General features: G+C 50.9%; 1 protein-coding gene across 1 annotated transcript; it reads left to right on the top strand.

Annotated features, from left to right (window-relative positions):
- The first annotated feature begins 664 nt into the window (after positions 1–664).
- On the top strand, positions 665–16,011 carry rmi2 (RecQ mediated genome instability 2). Its single transcript, XM_072560022.1, has 2 exons — positions 665–1,001; positions 15,277–16,011. The coding sequence occupies exons 1-2, from the start codon at positions 701–703 to the stop codon at positions 15,423–15,425; spliced, it is 450 nt and encodes a 149-aa protein (XP_072416123.1). The 5' UTR covers positions 665–700; the 3' UTR covers positions 15,426–16,011.
- Positions 16,012–20,660: the final 4,649 nt, after the last annotated feature.

The raw sequence follows: 20,660 nt of genomic DNA on the forward strand, positions 1-20,660 counted from the left end.
CCCATATCCCTAACCTAACAGTACAGGCAATTTAGCATGGCCAATTCACCTGACCTGCACATCTTTGGACTGTGGGAGGAAACCGGAGCACTGGAGGAAACCCACGCAGACACGGGGAGAATGTGCAAACTCCACACAGTCAGTCGCCTGAGTCGGGAATTGAACCCAGGTCTCTGAGCCACCGTGCCGCCCCTAAGGTCAACTGTTTGGTCAAATTATATGATTAGTGGAGTGGATCTCCATCTCTCTGATTGGTTAATACTTGTCCACCAAGTAGAACGAAATGATTGGTTAATGCACCTTAGTGTTCTCTGAGAGGTAGAGCGTTAATCGACGTTCTGATTGGTTAATATATCTGATTCTACCTATTGATTGGCTAGTGTTCACTATTGTTCTCCGGTTGGTAGAGACATTCCAGTTTCTTGATTGGTCGAGCGTAGAAACAGCATGCTCTAATTGGTTAAAATGCCTTTCCTTCATTGAGCGGTAGTGAGGCGACCTGTTTTTCTATTGGTCGATGTACCGGCCTCCGCCCGTTGATTGGCTAGTCATCTGGAGGGGCGGGAGATCATGTAGCTTTGTGATTGGTTGGTCTTTGAGGTAGAGGCGATGTAATTGGTTCGCATTGTGTTCTGACAGAGGACAGTGTCCCCGCCCCCCGGTCAGTGAGGGGGCGGAGGCGGAGGTTTGAGGCGGTGGGATGTTAGCCTCACCCCCCGCGGCCCCGGCCCCGGCCCCAGGCTCGGGCCTGGCCTCTCCGCCCTGGAAGCTGCTGTCCGGACAGTTACGGCAGGCCTCAGCCTCGGGCCCGGGCCGGTGGGTATTGAGGCGGGAGGCGAGCGGCCGGCCCCCGCTGGAGCTGGGCCTGGTGTGGATGCAGGGCACGGTGCAGGAGGTCAGGCCCGAGGATCACATCAGTCTCCGGCTGCTCGACCCGAGCGGCACTTTCACCGTCACCGGGGCGGACCGTGTCCCCAAGGGGCGGCCGTGCATCGCCGCAGGTACCGGGAGGGGGCGGGGTCAAAACATGCAGTTCATCGGAAATCACCTTTGACCCCCACCCCCTACTCTATGACCCCCCACCACCAGCCCTGCCCTCTGACCCCCTTCCTCACCACCTTCTGTCCTTTGACCCCCTCCATTATCACCCCAGCCCTTTTGACCCCACCACTCCTGCCCTTTGACCTCCTCCCCATTACCTCCTGCCCTTTTGACCTGACTATTGCCACCCCCTGATCTTCAACTGTACTTCCCCCCCGCCCCCCCACCACTTCAATCACTTATTACACCCCTCTTCAACTCCCACTACAATTCCTTGCCCCCCCCCCTGTCACTTCCCTGGTGAGGCGCCCCCCCCACCTCACCCCCGCACCCCCCACACCCCCACCTCACCCCCGCACCCCCCACCACCCCACCCGCTGCACCCCCCACCACCCCACACCCGCACCCCCTGCACCCCCCACCACCCCACCCCCTGCACCCCCCACCACCCCACCCCCTGCACCCCCCACCACTCCACCCCCTGCACCGCACCCCGCCTCGCACCCCGCCCCCCCCGCCCAGCACCCCCCCGCCCAGCACCCCCCCGCCCAGCACCCCCCCGCCCCCACACCTGCCCCCCCCGCCTGCCCCCCCCCGCCTGCCGCCCCCCCCCCGCCTGCCGCCCCCCCCCCGCCTGCCGCCCCCCCCCGCCTGCCGCCCCCCCCCGCCTGCCCCCCCCCGCCTGCCCCCCCCCCGCCTGCCCCCCCCCCCCGCCTGCCCCCCCCCCCCGCCTGCCCCCCCCCCCCCCGCCTGCCCCCCCCCCCGCCTGCCCCCCCCCCCCGCCTGCCCCCCCCCCCGCCTGCCCCCCCCCCCCCCCCCGCCTGCCCCCCCCCGCCTGCCCCCCCCCCCCCCCGCCTGCCCCCCCCCCCCCCCACCTGCCCCCCCCCCCCCACCTGCCCCCCCCCCCCACCTGCCCCCCCCCCACCTGCCCCCCCCCCACCTGCCCCCCCACCTGCCCTTCCCCCCACCTGCCCCCCCCCCGCTCTTCCCCCCCCGCTCTTCCCCCCCCCGCTCTTCCCCCCCCCGCTCTTCCCCCCCCCGCTCTTCCCCCCCCCGCTCTCCCCCCCCCCCCCCCGCTCTCCCCCCCCCCCCGCTCTCCCCCCCCCCCCGCTCTCCCCCCCCCGCTCTTCCCCCCCCCCGCTCTTCCCCCCCCGCTCTTCCCCCCCCCCCGCTCTTCCCCCCCCCCGCTCTTCCCCCCCCCCCCCGCTCTTCCCCCCCCCCCGCTCTTCCCCCCCCCCCCCGCTCTTCCCCCCCCCCCCGCTCTTCCCCCCCCCCCCCCGCTCTTCCCCCCCCCGCTCTTCCCCCCCCCCCCGCTCTTCCCCCCCCCCGCTCTTCCCCCCCCCCGCTCTTCCCCCCCCCCGCTCTTCCCCCCCCCCGCTCTTCCCCCCCCCCGCTCTTCCCCCCCCCCGCTCTTCCCCCCCCCCGCTCTTCCCCCCCCCCGCTCTTCCCCCCCCCGCTCTTCCCCCCCCCCGCTCTTCCCCCCCCCCGCTCTTCCCCCCCCCCGCTCTTCCCCCCCCCCGCTCTTCCCCCCCCCCGCTCTTCCCCCCCCCGCTCTTCCCCCCCCCCCCGCTCTTCCCCCCCCCCGCTCTTCCCCCCCCCCGCTCTTCCCCCCCCCCCGCTCTCCCCCCCCCCCCGCTCTTCCCCCCCCCGCTCTTCCCCCCCCCCGCTCTTCCCCCCCCCCGCTCTTCCCCCCCCCCGCTCTTCCCCCCCCCCCCGCTCTTCCCCCCCCCCCGCTCTTCCCCCCCCCCGCTCTTCCCCCCCCCCGCTCTTCCCCCCCCCGCTCTTCCCCCCCCCCGCTCTTCCCCCCCCCCGCTCTTCCCCCCCCCGCTCTTCCCCCCCCCGCTCTTCCCCCCCCCCGCTCTTTCCCCCCCCCCGCTCTTCCCCCCCCCCGCTCTTCCCCCCCCCGCTCTTCCCCCCCCCGCTCTTCCCCCCCCGCTCTTCCCCCCCCCGCTCTCTCCCCCCCCCCCGCTCTTTCCCCCCCCCCCCCCCGCTCTTTCCCCCCCCCCCCCCCCCCCCCGCTCTTTCCCCCCCCCGCTCTTTCCCCCCCCCGCTCTTTCCCCCCCCCGCTCTTTCCCCCCCCCGCTCTTTCCCCCCCCCGCTCTTCCCCCCCCCCCCCCCCGCTCTTTCCCCCCCCCCCCCCCCCCGCTCTTCCCCCCCCCCGCTCTTCCCCCCCCCCGCTCTTCCCCCCCCCCCCCCCGCTCTTCCCCCCCCCGCTCTTCCCCCCCCCCCCCGCTCTTCCCCCCCGCCCTCCCCCCCCGCTCTTCCCCCCCCCCCCGCTCTTATCCCCCCCCCCCCCCCCGCTCTTACCCCCCCTAGCTCTTCCCCCGCCCCCGCCCCCCCCCCGCTCTCCCCCCCCCCCCCCCCCGCTCTCTCCCCCCCCCCCGCTCTTCCCCCCCCCGCTCTTCCCCCCCCCGCTCTTCCCCCCCCCGCTCTTCCCCCCCCTGCTCTTCCCCCCCCTGCTCTTCCCCCCCCCCCTGCTCTTCCCCCCCCCCTGCTCTTTCCCCCCCCCCCTGCTCTTCCCCCCCCCCCCCGCTCTTCCCCCCCCCCCCTGCTCTTCCCCCCCCCCCCTGCTCTTCCCCCCCCCCTGCTCTTCCCCCCCCCCCCTGCTCTTCCCCCCCCCCCCGCTCTTCCCCCCCCCCCCGCTCTCCCCCCCCCCCTGCTCTTCCCCCCCCCCCTGCTCTTCCCCCCCCCCCTGCTCTTCCCCCCCCCCCTGCTCTTCCCCCCCCCCCGCTCTTCCCCCCCCCCCCCGCTCTTCCCCCCCCCCCGCTCTTCCCCCCCCCCCCCTGCTCTTCCCCCCCCCCCTGCTCTTCCCCCCCCCCCTGCTCTTCCCCCCCCCCCCTGCTCTTCCCCCCCCCCTGCTCTTCCCCCCCCCCCTGCTCTTCCCCCCCCCCCCTGCTCTTCCCCCCCCCCTGCTCTTCCCCCCCCCCTGCTCTTCCACCCCCCCCCTGCTCTTCCCCCCCCCTGCTCTTCCCCCCCCCCCTGCTCTTCCCCCCCCCCCCTGCTCTTCCCCCCCCCCTGCTCTTCCCCCCCCCCTGCTCTTCCCCCCCCCCCTGCTCTTCCCCCCCCCCCTGCTCTTCCCCCCCCCCCTGCTCTTCCCCCCCCCCCTGCTCTTCCCCCCCCCCTGCTCTTCCCCCCCCCCCCCTGCTCTTCCCCCCCCCCCTGCTCTTCCCCCCCCCCCCTGCTCTTCCCCCCCCCCCTGCTCTTCCCCCCCCCCCTGCTCTTCCCCCCCCCCCTGCTCTTCCCCCCCCCCCTGCTCTTCCCCCCCCCCCCCCTGCTCTTCCCCCCCCCCCTGCTCTTCCCCCCCCCCCCTGCTCTTCCCCCCCCCCCCTGCTCTTCCCCCCCCCCCTGCTCTTCCCCCCCCCCCTGCTCTTCCCCCCCCCCTGCTCTTCCCCCCCCCCCTGCTCTTCCCCCCCCCCCCTGCTCTTCCCCCCCCCCTGCTCTTCCCCCCCCCCCTGCTCTTCCCCCCCCCCTGCTCTTCCCCCCCCCCCCTGCTCTTCCCCCCCCCCCCTGCTCTTCCCCCCCCCCCCCCTGCTCTTCCCCCCCCCCCCTGCTCTTCCCCCCCCCCCTGCTCTTCCCCCCCCCCCTGCTCTTCCCCCCCCCCCCTGCTCTTCCCCCCCCCCCCTGCTCTTCCCCCCCCCCCTGCTCTTCCCCCCCCCCCTGCTCTTCCCCCCCCCCCTGCTCTTCCCCCCCCCCCTGCTCTTCCCCCCCCCCCCCTGCTCTTCCCCCCCCCCCCCTGCTCTTCCCCCCCCCCCTGCTCTTCCCCCCCCCCCTGCTCTTCCCCCCCCCCCTGCTCTTCCCCCCCCCCCTGCTCTTCCCCCCCCCCCTGCTCTTCCCCCCCCCCCCTGCTCTTCCCCCCCCCCCCCTGCTCTTCCCCCCCCCCCCCTGCTCTTCCCCCCCCCCCTGCTCTTCCCCCCCCCCCTGCTCTTCCCCCCCCCCTGCTCTTCCCCCCCCCCCTGCTCTTCCCCCCCCCCCTGCTCTTCCCCCCCCCCCCTGCTCTTCCCCCCCCCCCTGCTCTTCCCCCCCCCCCTGCTCTTCCCCCCCCCCCCTGCTCTTCCCCCCCCCCCCTGCTCTTCCCCCCCCCCCCCCCTGCTCTTCCCCCCCCCCCTGCTCTTCCCCCCCCCCCCTGCTCTTCCCCCCCCCCCCTGCTCTTCCCCCCCCCCCCTGCTCTTCCCCCCCCCCCCTGCTCTTCCCCCCCCCCCCTGCTCTTCCCCCCCCCCCCTGCTCTTCCCCCCCCCCCTGCTCTTCCCCCCCCCCTGCTCTTCCCCCCCCCCTGCTCTTCCCTCCCCCCCCCCCCTGCTCTTCCCCCCCCCCCCCTGCTCTTCCCCCCCCCCTGCTCTTCCCCCCCCCCCCTGCTCTTCCCCCCCCCCCCTGCTCTTCCCCCCCCCCCACTTCCTGCTCATTCTCCCCCCCCCCCCACTTCCTTCTCTTTCTCCCTCCCCCCCCCACTTCCTTCTCTTTCTCCCTCCCCCCCCCCCCACTTCCTTCTCTTTCTCTCTCCCCCCCCCCCCCCCCCCCCCCCCCGAACCCTTTCAAGTTTCACAACGTATTTCCAATAGGAAGGAGACCAGAAGTGCAATATTCCAAGTGGCCTAACCAATGTCCTGTACAGCCACAACATGACCTCCCAACTCCTGTACTCAATACTCTGACCAATTAAAGGAAAGCATACCAAAAGCTGCCTTCGCTATCCTGCGACTCCACTTTCAAGGAGCTATGAACCTGCACTCCAAGGTCGCTTTGTTCAGCAACACTGCCCACGACCTTACCATTAAGGGTATACATCCTGCTAAGATTTGCTTTCCCAAAATGCAGCACCTCGCATTTATCTGAATTAAACTCCATCTTCCACCCCTCAGCCCATTGGCCCATCTGGTCCAGATCCTGTTGTAATCTGAGGTAACCCTCTTCGCTGTCCACTACACCTCCAATTTTGGTGTCATCTGCAAACTTACTAACTATACCTCTTATGCTCGCATCCAAATCATTTATGTAAATGACAAAAAGTAGAGGGCCCAGCACTGATCCTTGTGGCACTCCACTGGTCACACGCCGTTCACTACCACCCTCTGTCTTCTACCTCTGAGCCAGTTCTGTATTCCATCTTTGGAATCTGGGAGGAAACGAGAGCACCCGGAGGATATTCGCAATGGCATGGGGAGAACGTGCAAACTCCACGCAGACAGTCACCTGAGGAATCGATCCTAGATGCCTGGTGCTGTGAGGCAACAGTGCTAACCACTGAGCCACCGTGCAGCCCCAAGCGTAGCCATGTCTGAACTTAAGGTTTTCCCTGTTTATATTCTGAATATGGAGAAAGTGAGGAAGGGCATTCCTGAAGAAGGGCATATGCCCGAAATGTCGATTCTCCTCTTCGGATGCTGCCTGGCCTACTGTGTTTTTCCAGCACCACATTTTTCGACTATTATGAATATGCAGATTTCTGTTATTTAAGTGATGAATGCAGCTGTAAGGTTTAAATCACTGAATGTTTAGCTGTCAAATTTATTAAGCTTACAGCAAGTTGTGTGACTAGGGAGTATTGGGCATAACCAGTGACTTACCTTAATTTTTAACTTCGGTGTGTAGTGACTTGGTGGAGTAGATCTCCTCTGTCTTTTTATAGAAGCCCCCAACCTGGAGATATTTATTCTCATGGAATAGAGATTGGAGGGCAGAAAGATTCAATGAACTTAGTCAGGTGACGAGACTGAAGATTTCACTGAATGATCTTGCTGTGTGCAGCATCTGATTTTGTCTTGCTCTGTGGTGAAGTTGATGCCACTTTCTTAATGGTCTGTTGCAGCTGCTAGGTCTTATCAGTTTTCCCCACCTGCTTTTACTCCAGTGTTGCTGGCATTCCTGATCTCTCATTGTACCATGGCAGTGATGTGGTGGTGGTTGGTGGGGGGAGGGGGTGGAATTGTTCGCAAGAGCTGTGTCTGGTTAAATAGATAAAACTTGGTGGTGCTGTTTCACATTGTACCTTCTCCTTGCTGCAGATCAGGTGATTGCTTCGTTTGGCAACACTAGCCTCCTCTTTGCACATTTGTGCAACTATCCCCTGGCAGCAGTGAAGGTGTAGTGGGCAGAAGGAAAAAAAACTGTTCAATAATTGTGTCCACAATCTAGTCAGTGGCAAAACATATTAAGCCTGCTCCTGGGCTAGTGTTAATTTTCTTTTGTTTCCTGTTGTTTTGCTGCAGTGAAAGAATTTGCTGGCAATGAACCTTGGAGCCATGAATTTTAATAGTTGCATTGTATGAGAAAGTGAAAGTTTAACTGCATTTGTCATGCTTCAACAGACTCTCCAGTGTGGTTAATTCTGTCAAAATTGTTATACAATAACTTTGTCATGCACTTAATTTATGAGCGAGCATATTGGGTGTACGTGAAGCTGCAGCAGAAGTAAGGGAAGAATGGTCAAATGGAGAGGTAATGACTGTTTTCTCACTGTGAAACTGAGTGACCTGTTTGGCTGAAAGTTCACTACGTATTAAAAACCAAGATGAGAACCAAAAACTGGTTTGTGGTTTATTTTTCTAGCTTTGAGGAAGTCTGAGCTTAGCGTAATTGACCTTGCAAGGGAGAGCCAGTAGTCTGAAAGCTGGGCATGGACAATTAGGTGAAATGGTACCTTTGGCAGATGTATCAACAAGGCAAGTTCCCTGTGCAGTGAGTTCCTTTTTTCACCCTGCTCCCCCTCAACCCCCTGTCTACGGAATATGTTGGCAAAAGGAGAAACCTGTCAGCCCAGCCTTGTTAATATTGCACATGTATGGCATTAATATCTCTGGACAACTGTTTGGGGAGGGTAGGACGTAGACTGCTCTGAAGCAGTGAGTAAATTAGGCCAGTATTCTCTGAAGTTTAGACGAATGAGAGGTGATCTCATTGAAATATAACTATTCTGAAACAGGGTTTTTAAAAAATTCTTTTGTAAGATGTGGGTGGTGCTGCACTTGTTGTTGTCTGGCCCTGTTTTTGAGTGAATCAGACATGACTGAACCAATTCTCCTTTTTACAGTGGTTGATAGTGACCATTGCTAATGGCTTCCTTTATATCCCAGGTCTATTCACTTGAGTTTAAATAGCGCCCACTGTTGCGGTGTGATTAAAACCCAAGTTCCCAGATCATTATTGAAGACAACAGATCAGCCAGCATCCTTGGAGAGAGAGAGCAAGCTAACATTTAGAGTTTAAATGACTCTTCTTTGAGCTCTGAAACATTAGCTTGCTCTCTCTCCATGCTGTCTGACCTGCTGTGATCTCCAGCATTTTGTTTTCAGTGCAGATTCCAACAGCTGTGGTAATTTGGTCCCAGAGTATTAGCCTGGACCTTTTTTGTTTTTCCTAGCAGAAACAACATTACCACTGTGCTACCATCACCTCCCTGCTTGCTGGGGAATTGGCAGGATCGATTCTGGTCAAGGAATCTAAAGTTCAGTGGCACAGTCTCAGGATAAGGGGCTGATTGTGTAGTTCTCTGAAAAGAAATTCCTTTACTTGAAGGGTTGCGAATCGTTGGAATTCTCTTCCTCAAGATTGTGGATACTCCATTGTTGAATGCATTGGATTTTGAATGAACAGGTTTTGATTTACCAAGAAATTGAAGGGTATGGAGAGGGAATGTGAAAATAGATTGAGGTGTAAGATTGTTGGTGGTCAGTCAGGCTAAAACTATTAGATCTTGTACATGGTTGTGTATGATTAAATCTTAAGCTTTTATTATACCTCCCAGGACTAGTGAGGTTTGAATATTAGCTAATTTTCCTAAGTCAGTGAAAACATCAGCTCATAAAGGTCTGAGATTTAATTCCTGGTTTGTAGGACTAGGGAGGAAAAGGTCTCTAAAGAAATTAGGAGACCAAAGAAAAATGCTGGTGGGTAACATTTAAGGAAAACCTAACGGTGTTTTCTAAGTACTTTGAGGTAAGAGTAAAGACGAGTGGAGCTGAAAAACTTAGCTGAGGTTTAAATGAATACTTTTGCACCTCTGTTCCCTCTGGTGGATGGTGAAGATTTAAAAATCAGGATGGTGAGTGGGAAATGTGGTACATTTGAATTAAATTTGAAAGGAATGAGGTATCTGTAGTTTTAGCAGGTTTGATATAAGAAAACCAAAGGCCAGTGTAATAAGGAAACTGTTGGAAAAATCGGTCTTCGCTTGGAGAGGCAAGGATTAATTGAGGATAGTCAGTGTGGCTTTGTAAAGGAGAGATGTCTAACATGTTTTTCAAGTAGTTAAGTCTGTAGATTAGGTTACTGCAGTTGATGTAGTGTACATGCACTTTGCTAAGACTTTTTTCGAGTCTTATGGCAGACTGGTTAAGAAGCTAAATGCCCATGGGATCCAGAGCAGTTTGGCAAATTGGATTCAATATTGGTTTAGTGGAAGGAAGCGGAGGGTGACCGTCCAAAAATGTTTTTGTGATTGGAAGCCTGTGTCTAATGGTGTACCACTGGGTCATTGCTGGATCACCTGCTTTTTTTTGTGTACATTTGGGATCTAGGCATTAAGGTAGGAAGTATGACAAAGTGCATTTGGAGGTGACATGAAATTCTGTGTGGCAAGTAGGAGGAAAGCCTTAAACAATATAGATGGGTTGGTCAGTGGGTGAACAATGCTAAATAGGATATTATTCTGAAAAATGAAATAATCCATTTTTGACAAACTAGCAATGCAATTTAGGACTTTTTTTGTCTCAAGGAGAATTGCTAGAGGAGTTCAAATCATCAGTCTTGACAAATTAAGTAGGGCAAAACTTCCCATTTGTGAAAATATAGAGAGAATGAGCACAGGTTCAAGATAGCCAGTCTCTGGGTTACAAACTGATTCTGTCAGAACTTAATATAGTACAATATAAAATATCTGCTTGGAAGTGTGAGTGACTGTTTGCATGTCAGGTCCTTAATAGTATGATGGGATCTCCTTTTGAAAGTATGATATTCCGAAGTTAGAGACCCCTGTAATTAGTAAAATAGGACAAGTGATACAGAAATCACTGTCATGCAGCAAGAGGTAGGATCGGGAATGCACTGCCTGATGTGTGGTAGAGGCAAATTCAAGTGAAGCATATAAAGGGGCCCTGACTGTTACCTAAAAAGGAAATGTGCAGGGATATGGAGAGGTGAGAGAATGCTCTCAGGTGAAATTGAAGGGCCAGCGCATAGGGGGCAAATGGCTGCCTGCCCCATTAACATTTTGTAACTGAGCATTCTGATTGACATTTGCCTCCACTGTGCAGAATATTTGTTCTGATAGGGTACAGGAGGGGCTGCAGGCACCTGTGAAACCATTCCAGTACAAGTCATAGAGATGTACAGCTCAGAAACAGACCCTTCGCTCCAGTTCGTCCATGTTGACCAAATATCCTAAGCTAGGGCAGCACAGTGGCTCAATGGTTAGCACTGCTGCCTCACAGCACCAGGGACCCAGGTTCAATTCCAGCCTTGGGCGACTGTCTGTGTGGAGTTTGCACATTCTCTCTGTGTCTGCGTGGGTTTCCTCCGGGTGCTCCGGTTTCCGCCCACAGTCCAAAGATGTACAGGTCAGGTGAATTGGCCATGCTAAATTGCCCATAGTGTTAGGGGCATTAGTCAGAGGGAACCGGGTCTGTGTGGGTTACTCTTTGGAGGGTCTGTGTGGACTGGTTGGGCCGAAGGGCCTGTTTCCACACTGTAGAGAATCTAATTTTTAATTTAATCTAGTACCATTTTTCAGCACTTGGCCCATATCCCACTAAACCTTTCCTATTCATATACCCTTCCAGATGTTGTAATTGTTGTAATTGTACCAGCCTCCACCACTTCCTCTGGCAGCTCATTCCATACATGTACCACTCTGCATGAAAAAGTTGCCCCTAAGGTCCAGGTTAAATTTATCTACCCCCCCACCCCCCCCCCAACCTAAACCTCTGCCCTCTAGTTCTGGAGTCCCCCACCCTAGAGAAAAGATCTTGTCTGTTTACCCTATCCATGTCCCTCATGATTTTATAAACCTTTTATAATGTCACCCCTCAGCCTCCGACGCTCCAGGGAAAACAGCCCCAGCCTGTTCAGCCTCTCCCTCTGCGCTCAAATCCTCCAACCCTGGCAACATCCTTGTTAATCTTTTCTGAACCCTTTCAAGTTTCACGACATCCTTCTGATAGGAATTATACCAGAATTGCATGCAATATTCGAAAAGTGGCCTAAACGTTACCTTTCAGAAGGTAATTAGTAAGGATCAATCAGCTGACTAACTTCAAACTCATCATTGTCATTCATGTTGATATATCCTGCAGAATTCGTTTGACTCGACTGATTGTGCCAAAGGAATGCTTAAGTCCAGAATGTAATCTAATATCTAAATGTAATTCAAAGCTTGTTTTAAAAAAATGTAATGTGCTTGTGTATGAAATAAGGGGTCTTTGTTTATATTGTACAAAAGAAACTTGACCTCAATGTAATGAGTTTGATAAGCTTGCCCACACTCGAGCAATCAGCAATGTGTGCTGCTTAAAACGAGTTTAATGCTTCAGATGTGCAAAAAATGCATACAGCTGTTCCAGTAAATGTAGTGCAGGCGACATGGGTGCTTTGATCTGTCTGGCAATAATTGGGTGCCTGCGGCTAAAATTGGGGTGGTTATTAGAATGAAACCTTCTGAAGTGCTGACTGACAATTCATAGCACAGTCATGTGATTAAGATGACAGCTCCCACACCCCACACATCTAATGCACCCGTTAAAAGTGTTAATAAACATGTTTTGCTGAAAAATCACTTATTTTCAGTGAACTGTGTTTTGGAGTGCACTAAGTGTGAATGGTTTACCTGAGCATTGAAACTCAATCTGATGAAATCCTTTTAATTTTGTCTGCTTTTCTTATTTCCATTCCTCCTCTTTAATAAGGGATTAACTGCCGGCAACTTTTCCTGCAGTTATTTGGAAAAACTCCCTTTAACTTTCTGTTTTATTATTTCTCACAGCCTCGTGGTAATTCATGCAACTTAAGTCAAATTCCTTGAATCTTATTTCTAGAGTAGTATTTGTATTATTTGGCACACACCAGCAGGAGGTGGTGCCAGTAAATCCGAAAATGCTAGTTAAAGGAAGGAATGCTGACTTTCATAGTAACCACACAAGCGTTCAATCATTTGGGTCCTGTCAGTAGTTAATCGGCCTGGGAGCCACACATAGTCATTGGAATCAAAAAGATGAATGAGTACTCCAATAGCAAGCATCCTATGGAAATAGCAGTTGTTTTTAATCTATGCTGTTATTAAACCTCAAAATGGCCAGCTGAACACTGTCTTGCCAACATAGCAGCACTTGGGTGCCAGGTGGTTTCTGACAGAGAGGTTTATCCTATTCTGGGAGGGCATTGGAGACTCTGGTTAGAGCACTCCAGTTTGTGTGGTGCTGGGCAATGTACCTTTGGCTGTAAACCTGATAGCAAACTTGACTTTCAGTATTTCGTGGTGTGTCTATTGGAAATCAATCTGCTCTCAGCAGTAACATGGTACCTATTTTAAGAAGAGTTTATTCATAAATCCATTATTGTTTAGGGCAATGGTTATAATCTCAATGCATAGATTCAAATCTCACCACAGTAGCTGGTGGTATTGAAGTTCGATAAATCAGGAACATAAAACTTTCTGGTGACAATGACAGTTATCACTTTTTTTTTAAAAGAAAAGCAAACTGATTTACAAATGTCCTTTAGACAAGGAATTCTGTACTCAGCAGGTCTGGATCTGTAAGCATTCTCAAATCAGAGAATGCTATTGTGCTCAGCACTTGCAAAGCCAAAACAGATTAGATTAAATAACTGGTGTTCCTTTGTCCATCTGGACTGCTGAATTTGAGACACATTTGTTTTCAAGGATGGGTTCAACAAGCCAATCTAATCTGCCTGTTGATCTCTAAAATGGTGCTAAGTAAACTTGGTAGGTAAAAGCAATTATTGAGTAAATATTAATGCAATTTGGCTAAAGACCTAAACTGATAAGTTTTTTTTAGATTACTTAGTGTGGAAACAGGCCCTTCGGCCCAACAAGTCCACACCGACCCACCGAAGCGCAACCCACCCATTCCCCTACGTTTACCCCTTTACCTAACACTACGGGCAATTTAGCACGGCCAATTCACCTGACCTGCACATCTTTGGACTTTGGGAGGAAACTGGAGCACCCGGAGGAAACCCATGCAGATGCTGGGAGAATGTGCAATCTCCACACAGTCAGTCGTCTGAGTCGGGAATTGAACTCGGGTCTCTGGTGCTGTGAGGCAGCAGTTAGTGATGTGTCCTCTCTTCTCCATTCCAATGTGGAATTTAAGGTTGTATCCCTGTAATTTCTGATTTTTGTTCAATGCCCCTTTTTTTAAAAAAAAAAGCAATTATTTTAATTTGGTTTTACTGACTTATTTTGGTTTGGATTTTCAAGAGTAGAGCTGTGGTTGCGAAGTGGTCGGGCATTGGTCTTGTAAACCTGGAAAAGTCAGTGCTTACTGAAAGTTTCTCCATTTCTTTTGAGTGGAAAACAATCTTTTGTCCAGCTGCTCCTAGAGAGGCAGCATGTGTTGAGGTCTTCTGCAGGGGTGTGTGCTTCAGTGGCTGAAGTGTGTTACCTCCCCATGATATGTTTTAGATTTGTTTCCTTTAAGTTTTTTTTTGCTACAATGTTTGTTTTTTTTTAGTTTCTCAGAAGTATGCAAAGCGACAACACTAGGGTATTGGTGGGTAGGGGACAAATCCAATATTGCCCGTCTCTGTACAAACATGCTGTTAAGAAAAGGATCGGACCTTAGTTTCACACTTCACCCATAAGGTGACTTCATTATTGGTGAACAATCTAGGCTGGTACTTTGTAATGCTGAGAGAGGGCCGCACTGGAGCAGGGTGCTGCATCTTGGATGTTGTGTTTAGCTAGGGCCTTGCTTTAGCCTCCCAAGTGAATGTTAAAAATTCGCAGGCAGTGTGCCTGTTGACTGTACTGAATTGTGATGGCACCTACATGTCATCAGTTGTAGTTTAGTATGTTTCAGGCAGCCCATTGTAATTGCAGCTTCAATCATGGTGGAGGGTTTATAGAACTGGGTTTTACATTGCTTGTCAAGCATGGTGGCCAAAAAAGACTCTGATTAGCTTCCAAATTGTGCTGCTTGTCTAACGGAAGAAGAGAAACAATGCAGTGCAGTAGTTCCAAAATCTCCCAAGCTAATATTTTAATATATAAGCATTTCAGATCTGCCGAACCCTCGACAGAAGTCTTGTTCTTGCAGTGCAGTTGCTCAGTAAGATGACTGTGTTTCTTTATGATTATACTTCAGTAGGGTTAGAGGCTGAATGACTCCTGATTCTACCCTAAATGCTACTTTGCTTGAGTCTTTACAAAGCTGTTGAAAACAAAATAGTGGAAGCTATCAGTTTTATTATAGTTGTCATGACACCCGCATTCATTACTTTTCAGTGACAGGCTCAAATTGTGATCACACACTGGAGGACTTAAAGTTGACTTAAGATAAACATCAAATCGTGATCTGGGCCACAGAATGCTGTTACTTGCTGAGATTCCACTGGCTTCCATCATCTAGAAGGACAACGGCAGCATATACATGGAGCCACCATGACCTGAAAGTTTTTTTCTCCAGGCCACCCAGCATGCTGACACGGAGCAAATATTGTTGTTCCTTCCTTCATTGTCGCGAGTCAAAATTGTGAAACTCCTTTCCTAGGAGTCAACCCTCACTGACTGCAAAGATTCAGGAAAGCAGATCACACTCACTTCTCTGTAGGAATTAGGGTTAAGAGAATTGTGAAGGCTAGATAACTGAAAGAATTTAGAGTAGATGGATGGATTTTTGAAGTGTATAGGAGTGGAGGGCTATGGGGAACTGACATGAAAGAGGAGTTGAGGCCATTTAGCCATAATTTTGTAAAATGGTGGGGTGCGTCTGAGGGGTTAAATAGTCTATTTCTGCTCCTATTTCTTATGTTTTTGTACGTAGCTAATGAAAATGTCTTCAGTATTTTATGAAACAAAATCCTCTTGTACAGAATGAAGCTGTGTTTTGGTATATTAAATATCAATTTGAAAGGTTACTGACCAGAAATGTCAGTTGTTTCTCCACTGCTTGATCTGCTCGGTTTATCAGGGTTTTTTTAGCATGTGCAGCATTTAACCTTTGTGCTTTGTACCGTATTTGGTTTTTGGATTATAATCTTAACTGATTTTCTTTTTTTTTGTTACAGGAAAGTATGTGATGGTGATGGGAGTGATCCAATCGTGCAGTCCTGAGCCTGTAATACGGGCTGTGAAGTTGACTGACCTCTCTGGTAATGCTTTGCACAGGAGCATGTGGCCGCTTGAAGTGGAGGATCTTCAACAAAACATCCCATAGGCCTGTGCAAACAGACACTGCCTCATTGACTTTGCATCAACTTGAAGTGCGAAAGAATGTGATCGGGAACAGAGTAAGGAAATTGCAATCTTCAAAAAGACTCCAAAACACAAAACTAATCAGTGCCTTTATGGGCAAATATTTAAAAAGAAACGATGTTTTCTGGCCCACATGTTTATAGTTTGTTTTACTGTGAAGAATTTGTATCTGCTAAATGTTTGGATCCAGATGATAAATGACAGGACATTTCAACTCAGATGTTGATGACCATAGGGAAATAACTGATTGTGTGTCATAGTGGAGTAAATGCTAAAAGTTGCTGTCAGTCTAGCCTAAACAGTTTCTCGATAAATTAGATTCTTGGAATTGGATCGCAACCTCAACTGTTCTTCATCATTTCTATTTTACTTAAAGTTTTTTGTTAGGGCTTTATTTTGCCAACTGAAAGAGGAAGAGAAGCTCTCGTTCGCTATACTTCCCACATGCTGGTTAAAGCACTGTTGTTTTTCCAGGAGGGGCTGTCTGAACTAGGACGCTTGATTATTATGTGTCTAAGGTTTAAATAAAATGTACTATGTGAGCTAAATACCACATTACGTCTTTAATATTTTCCTTGTTTTTTAATCTGTTCAGGCTGACATTTTTATTTTTAGCCTCGGTGAATTTGTAGTCAAAGTATTTGAGAGAAATCGACAAAATCTTCTCTCTAAGAGGGTAAAGAAACCAACGTTCATCAAATTATGGCAGTAATGATTTGATGCCTCACTCTATCCTTCCCTATCACTGTCAACATCACCATGCAGGATTCCCCTGTGCCATTTGATGTATCTGGTTTTGTCTCCTGTTATCCTTTCTCAGCACGGATACTGAGATGTACAGCACGGAAACAAACCCTTCGGTCCAACCTGTCCATGCCGACCAGTAATCCCAACCCAATCTAGTCCTACCTGCGCCATATTCCTCCAAACCATTCTTATTCATATACCCATCCAAATGCTTCTTAAATGTTGAAACTGTACCAGCCTCTACCACGTCATCTGGCACTCATTCCATATATGTACCACCCTTTGCATGAAAATGTTGCCCCTTAGATCTCTTTTATATCTTTCCCCTCTCGCCCTAAACCTATGCTCTCTAGTTCTGGACTCCCCCACCGCAGGGAAAAGACTGTCTATTTATTGTATCCATGCCCCTCATAATTTTGTAAACCTCTATAAGGTCACCCCTCAGCCTCCGACGCTCCAGGGAAATCAGTCCCATCCTGTTCAGCCTCTCCCTGTAGCTCACATCCTCCAACCCTGGCAACATCCTTGTAGATCTTTTCTAAACTCTTTCAAGTTTCACGACATCTTTCCAATAGGAAGGAGACCAGAATTGCACGCAATAATCCAACAGTGGCCTAACCAATGTCCTGTACACCCGCAACATGACCTCCCAACTCCTGTACTATTTACTCTGACCAATAAAGGAAAGCATACCAAACCCCTCCTTCACTATCCTATCTACCTGCGTTTCCCCTTTTAAGGAGCAATGAACCTGTACTCCAAGGTCTCTTTGTTCAGCAACACTCCCTAGGACCTTACCATTAAGTGTATAAGTCCTGCTAAGATTTGCTTTCCCAAAATGCAGCACGTCTCATTTATCTGAATTAAACTCCATCTGCCTACTTAGCCCATTGGCCCATCTGGTCCAGATCCTGTTGTAATCTGAGGTAACCTTCTTCGCTGTCCACTACACCTCCAATTTTGGTGTCATCTGCAAACTTACTAACTGTACCTCTTATGCTCGCATCCAAATCATTTATGTAAATGACAAAAAGTAGAGGACCCAGCACCAATCCTTGTGGCACTCCACTGGTGCTTGAATGAGCAATAGTTGAGTTGTCAAATGCATCATTGTTGCAGTCACAATAGTGGATTTTGAATTGCACCAGAACTGATCTTGATCTGCATCTTAAAGTCCAACAGACTACAGCTTCCAGAGTGTAATTAATAGTACTGGAGGAATAGGAGGGAGCATACAGCTAGCATGTTCTTTAAAAGATTTGCATTGCTGCCAATACATACAAATTGCTATGTATCAAGAGTGTATCTTGGTTTTCTGATGGGACAAGCAAAATATTTTTCACCCGTGTAAAGCTTTATAATTGAAAATTAGATCAGCATGTAAAAACCTTAGCTGCTTTCACCGTTATTTATACTTGTCAGTTTTCTGCTTTCAATACTCAGTGATTTACTTTTTAAAAAGTCACATTTCCTATCATTATGCTTCAACCTGCAGGCATCTAACTGCTCTGTTTTCTGCCTGAAAATATAATAATTTCAATTAAGATCATTCTCCAGCTCCAACATTATGTAGAGAGACACTGCCACATCCTGTCCATTCTCTAAGTGTCAGTATTCTGACTTCTATTAGCTGGTCAGATGTGGGTGTCGCTGGCTGGGCCAGCATTTATTGTCCAATCCACGTTGCCCTTTAGAAGGTGGTGGGTGAGCTGCATTGCTGCAGTACATCTGCTGTAGGTAGACTCAAAATTTATTCAAGGGGAAATTCCAGGATTTTGACTAATTGTGAAGGAATGGTGATTATGTTTCCAAGTCAGGATGGTGAGTAGTTTGGAGGGGAGCTTGCAAGTAGTGATGGTCCCAGTTATCTGCTAATGTCCTAGGTGGGAGTAGTCATGGGTTTGCAAGATGCTGTCTAAGGATCATTGGTGAATTTCTGTAGTGAATTTTGTAGATAGTACACACTGCTGCTACCGGCCATTGTGGAGGGGATGTATGAATATGGATGTGGTACCAATCCAGCAGGTGACTTTGTCCTGGATGGTGTCAAGCTTCTTGAGTATTTCTGAAGCTGCACCCAGCTAGATAAGTTAGGAATATTTAATCGTATTCCTGGCTGTGCCTTGTATTTGGTGGACATGCACTGAGGAGTCCGAAGATGAGTTATTTCCTGCAGTATTCCCAACATTCGACCTGATGTAGCCAGTGTATTTGTGGCAAGACCAATTGAGTTTTCGATCAATGGGAACCCCGAGGATATTGATGACGAGAGTTTTGGTGATGGTAAAGCCATTGAATGTCAAAGGTTGGTGGTTAGATTCTTTTATTGGAGATGGCCGTTGCCTGGCGTTTGTGGTGTGAATATTATTTGCCATTTTTCAGCCAATACCTGGATTGTTGCATCTGAGCATGGCTTGCTTCAATATCTGAGGTGTTAAATATTTGTGCAAACATCCTCACGTTCTGACCTAATAATGGAGGGAAGGTCATCGAAGCAGCTGAAGATGGTTGGGTCTTGGTCACCACCCTGTTGAATTGCTGCACAGATGTCCTGGACCTGAATTCACTGACATCTAACAACCACAACCATCTTCCTATGTGCCAAGTAGGACAGCACTAGTGGAGAGCTTGCCCCAAGTTGTAGTTTTGCTAGCATTCCCTGATGCCACATTTGGTTAAATGCTGTTGCTGTCAACCTCATCTCTGGAATTCAGCTCTTTTGTCCATGTTTGAACCAACGATGTCAGGAGCTGAGTGACTGGTGGGATGCAAACTGGGTGTCACTGAGCAGGTGTTGCTTGACAGCACTGTTGGTGACCATGCAGCCCTTTATGGTTTGAGAGTAGACTGATGGGGCGATCATTGGCAAATTGGGTTTGTCCTGATTTTGAGTACAGCACATACCTGAGCAATTATCTACTTGGTTGAGAGTGGGGGTTCTGATGAAGGGCTTATGCCTGAAATGCTGATTCTCCTGCTCGGATGCTGCCTGACCTGCTGTGCTTTTCCAGCACCATGCCATCAACTCTATTCTCCAGCATCTGCAGTCCTCACTTTCCCCCAGTTATCTACATGGTCAGGTAGATGTTAATGTTGTAGCAGTAATGGACGAGCTTGACTAGGAATGCCGAATAGTCTGGAGTACAATCCAGTACTATTGCTGGAATGTTGTCAGAATTCTTAGCCTCTGCAGTATCCAGTGCTTCCAACTGTTTATTGATAGCACAAGGAGTAAATTCAGTTATTGGCTTGAATATAGAATAATTGTTCCTTCTTTGTCACTGGGTTCAAAACCTCGAATTCTACACCCTGATGAGCATACCTGTATGTAGATTGCAGCTACTCAATACCAGGGTCTGGTGCTTCAAAAGCCCAGCAGGTCAGGCAGCATCCGAGGGGCAGGAAAATCAACGTTTCGGGCAAAGCGTTGAAGGGCTTTTCCCCAAAACGTCAATTCTCCTGCTGCTCAGATGCTGCCTGACCTGCTGTGCTTTTCCAGCACCATGCCATCAACTCTAATCTCCAGCATCTGCAGTCCTCACTTCTTCTGTCTACTCCATACCAGTTCACTACCACAATCTCAATGGCAACCGGATTAGATAACAAAGGCAGACCTAACAGCTGATGCCTGTGCCCAACAATGAGCAGAAAAATATTGTGCAAAGTGAGGAAACAGGTGTCATCTGTGCCAAGACTGTATTTGGAAAGCTTTCAGCATTTTCTTTAACCTGTGCTTAATTAAAAGATTTGCATTTAAGTACTACATTTCATTGCCTCCGCATATCTCAACCTGCTTTATAATCAATAAATTACCTTTTGAGGAGGTGTCACTGTTTTACTTTGAGACACACAGCCAATTTTCACGCCCAAGTTTCACAAATAACAATGTGAAGGTGCTCGATATTTGTGATGTTAGTTGGGGAACAAATACTGGCAGCAAAACCTCTAAGGAGGTGGTATAATTCAATGCACTAAGAGGTTATTTACAGTGACCTGAGAGCTAACAGTCTGAACTGAATGCAGCACCTCTGACAGTGCAAAATTCCCTCTCTATAGCACAGGACTTTTGTTTTTTTTGGCTTGGGTGTTGGACTTGGCACTCATAACTGTTTGGTTTGGGCAAGTGAACCATGCCTGTTATTGAGCTAAGTAACTTTGGTTGCGAGTGATGTCACGAATGTGGAGTTATTAAGTTTCATTTCCTCACTCTGGGGCATACAGCTGGGGTTTTTTTTATAGACATACTTCAATTTTGCATTTCTCCAAAGTTGTGTGTGTTATACAGAAATCATGGTGCTATCTTTAAGATGACTCAGTTAACTTTTTCGTTTTTCAAAGCAACACCCTACCATGGACTTTTTTAAAAAATTTGGGAATTTTTAAACTTGGAATTTTTGAAGAGCCTTCTGCTTTTGTAATGGTGCGACAAGGCAATCCTGTGGATCGTAGT

The sequence above is a fragment of the Chiloscyllium punctatum genome, chromosome 40 (genome assembly GCF_047496795.1).
Source record: "Chiloscyllium punctatum isolate Juve2018m chromosome 40, sChiPun1.3, whole genome shotgun sequence".
In the NCBI taxonomy this organism is placed as follows: Eukaryota; Metazoa; Chordata; class Chondrichthyes; order Orectolobiformes; family Hemiscylliidae; genus Chiloscyllium; species Chiloscyllium punctatum.

Excerpts from the sequence above, each read along its gene's own strand:
- rmi2 (XM_072560022.1), top strand. The coding sequence starts at position 701 with ATGTTAGCCTCACCCCCCGCGGCCCCGGCCCCGGCCCCAGGCTCGGGC. Across the intron at positions 1,002-15,276 it reads GCGGCCGTGCATCGCCGCAG|GAAAGTATGTGATGGTGATG; the intron begins GTACCGGGAGGG and ends TTTTTGTTACAG.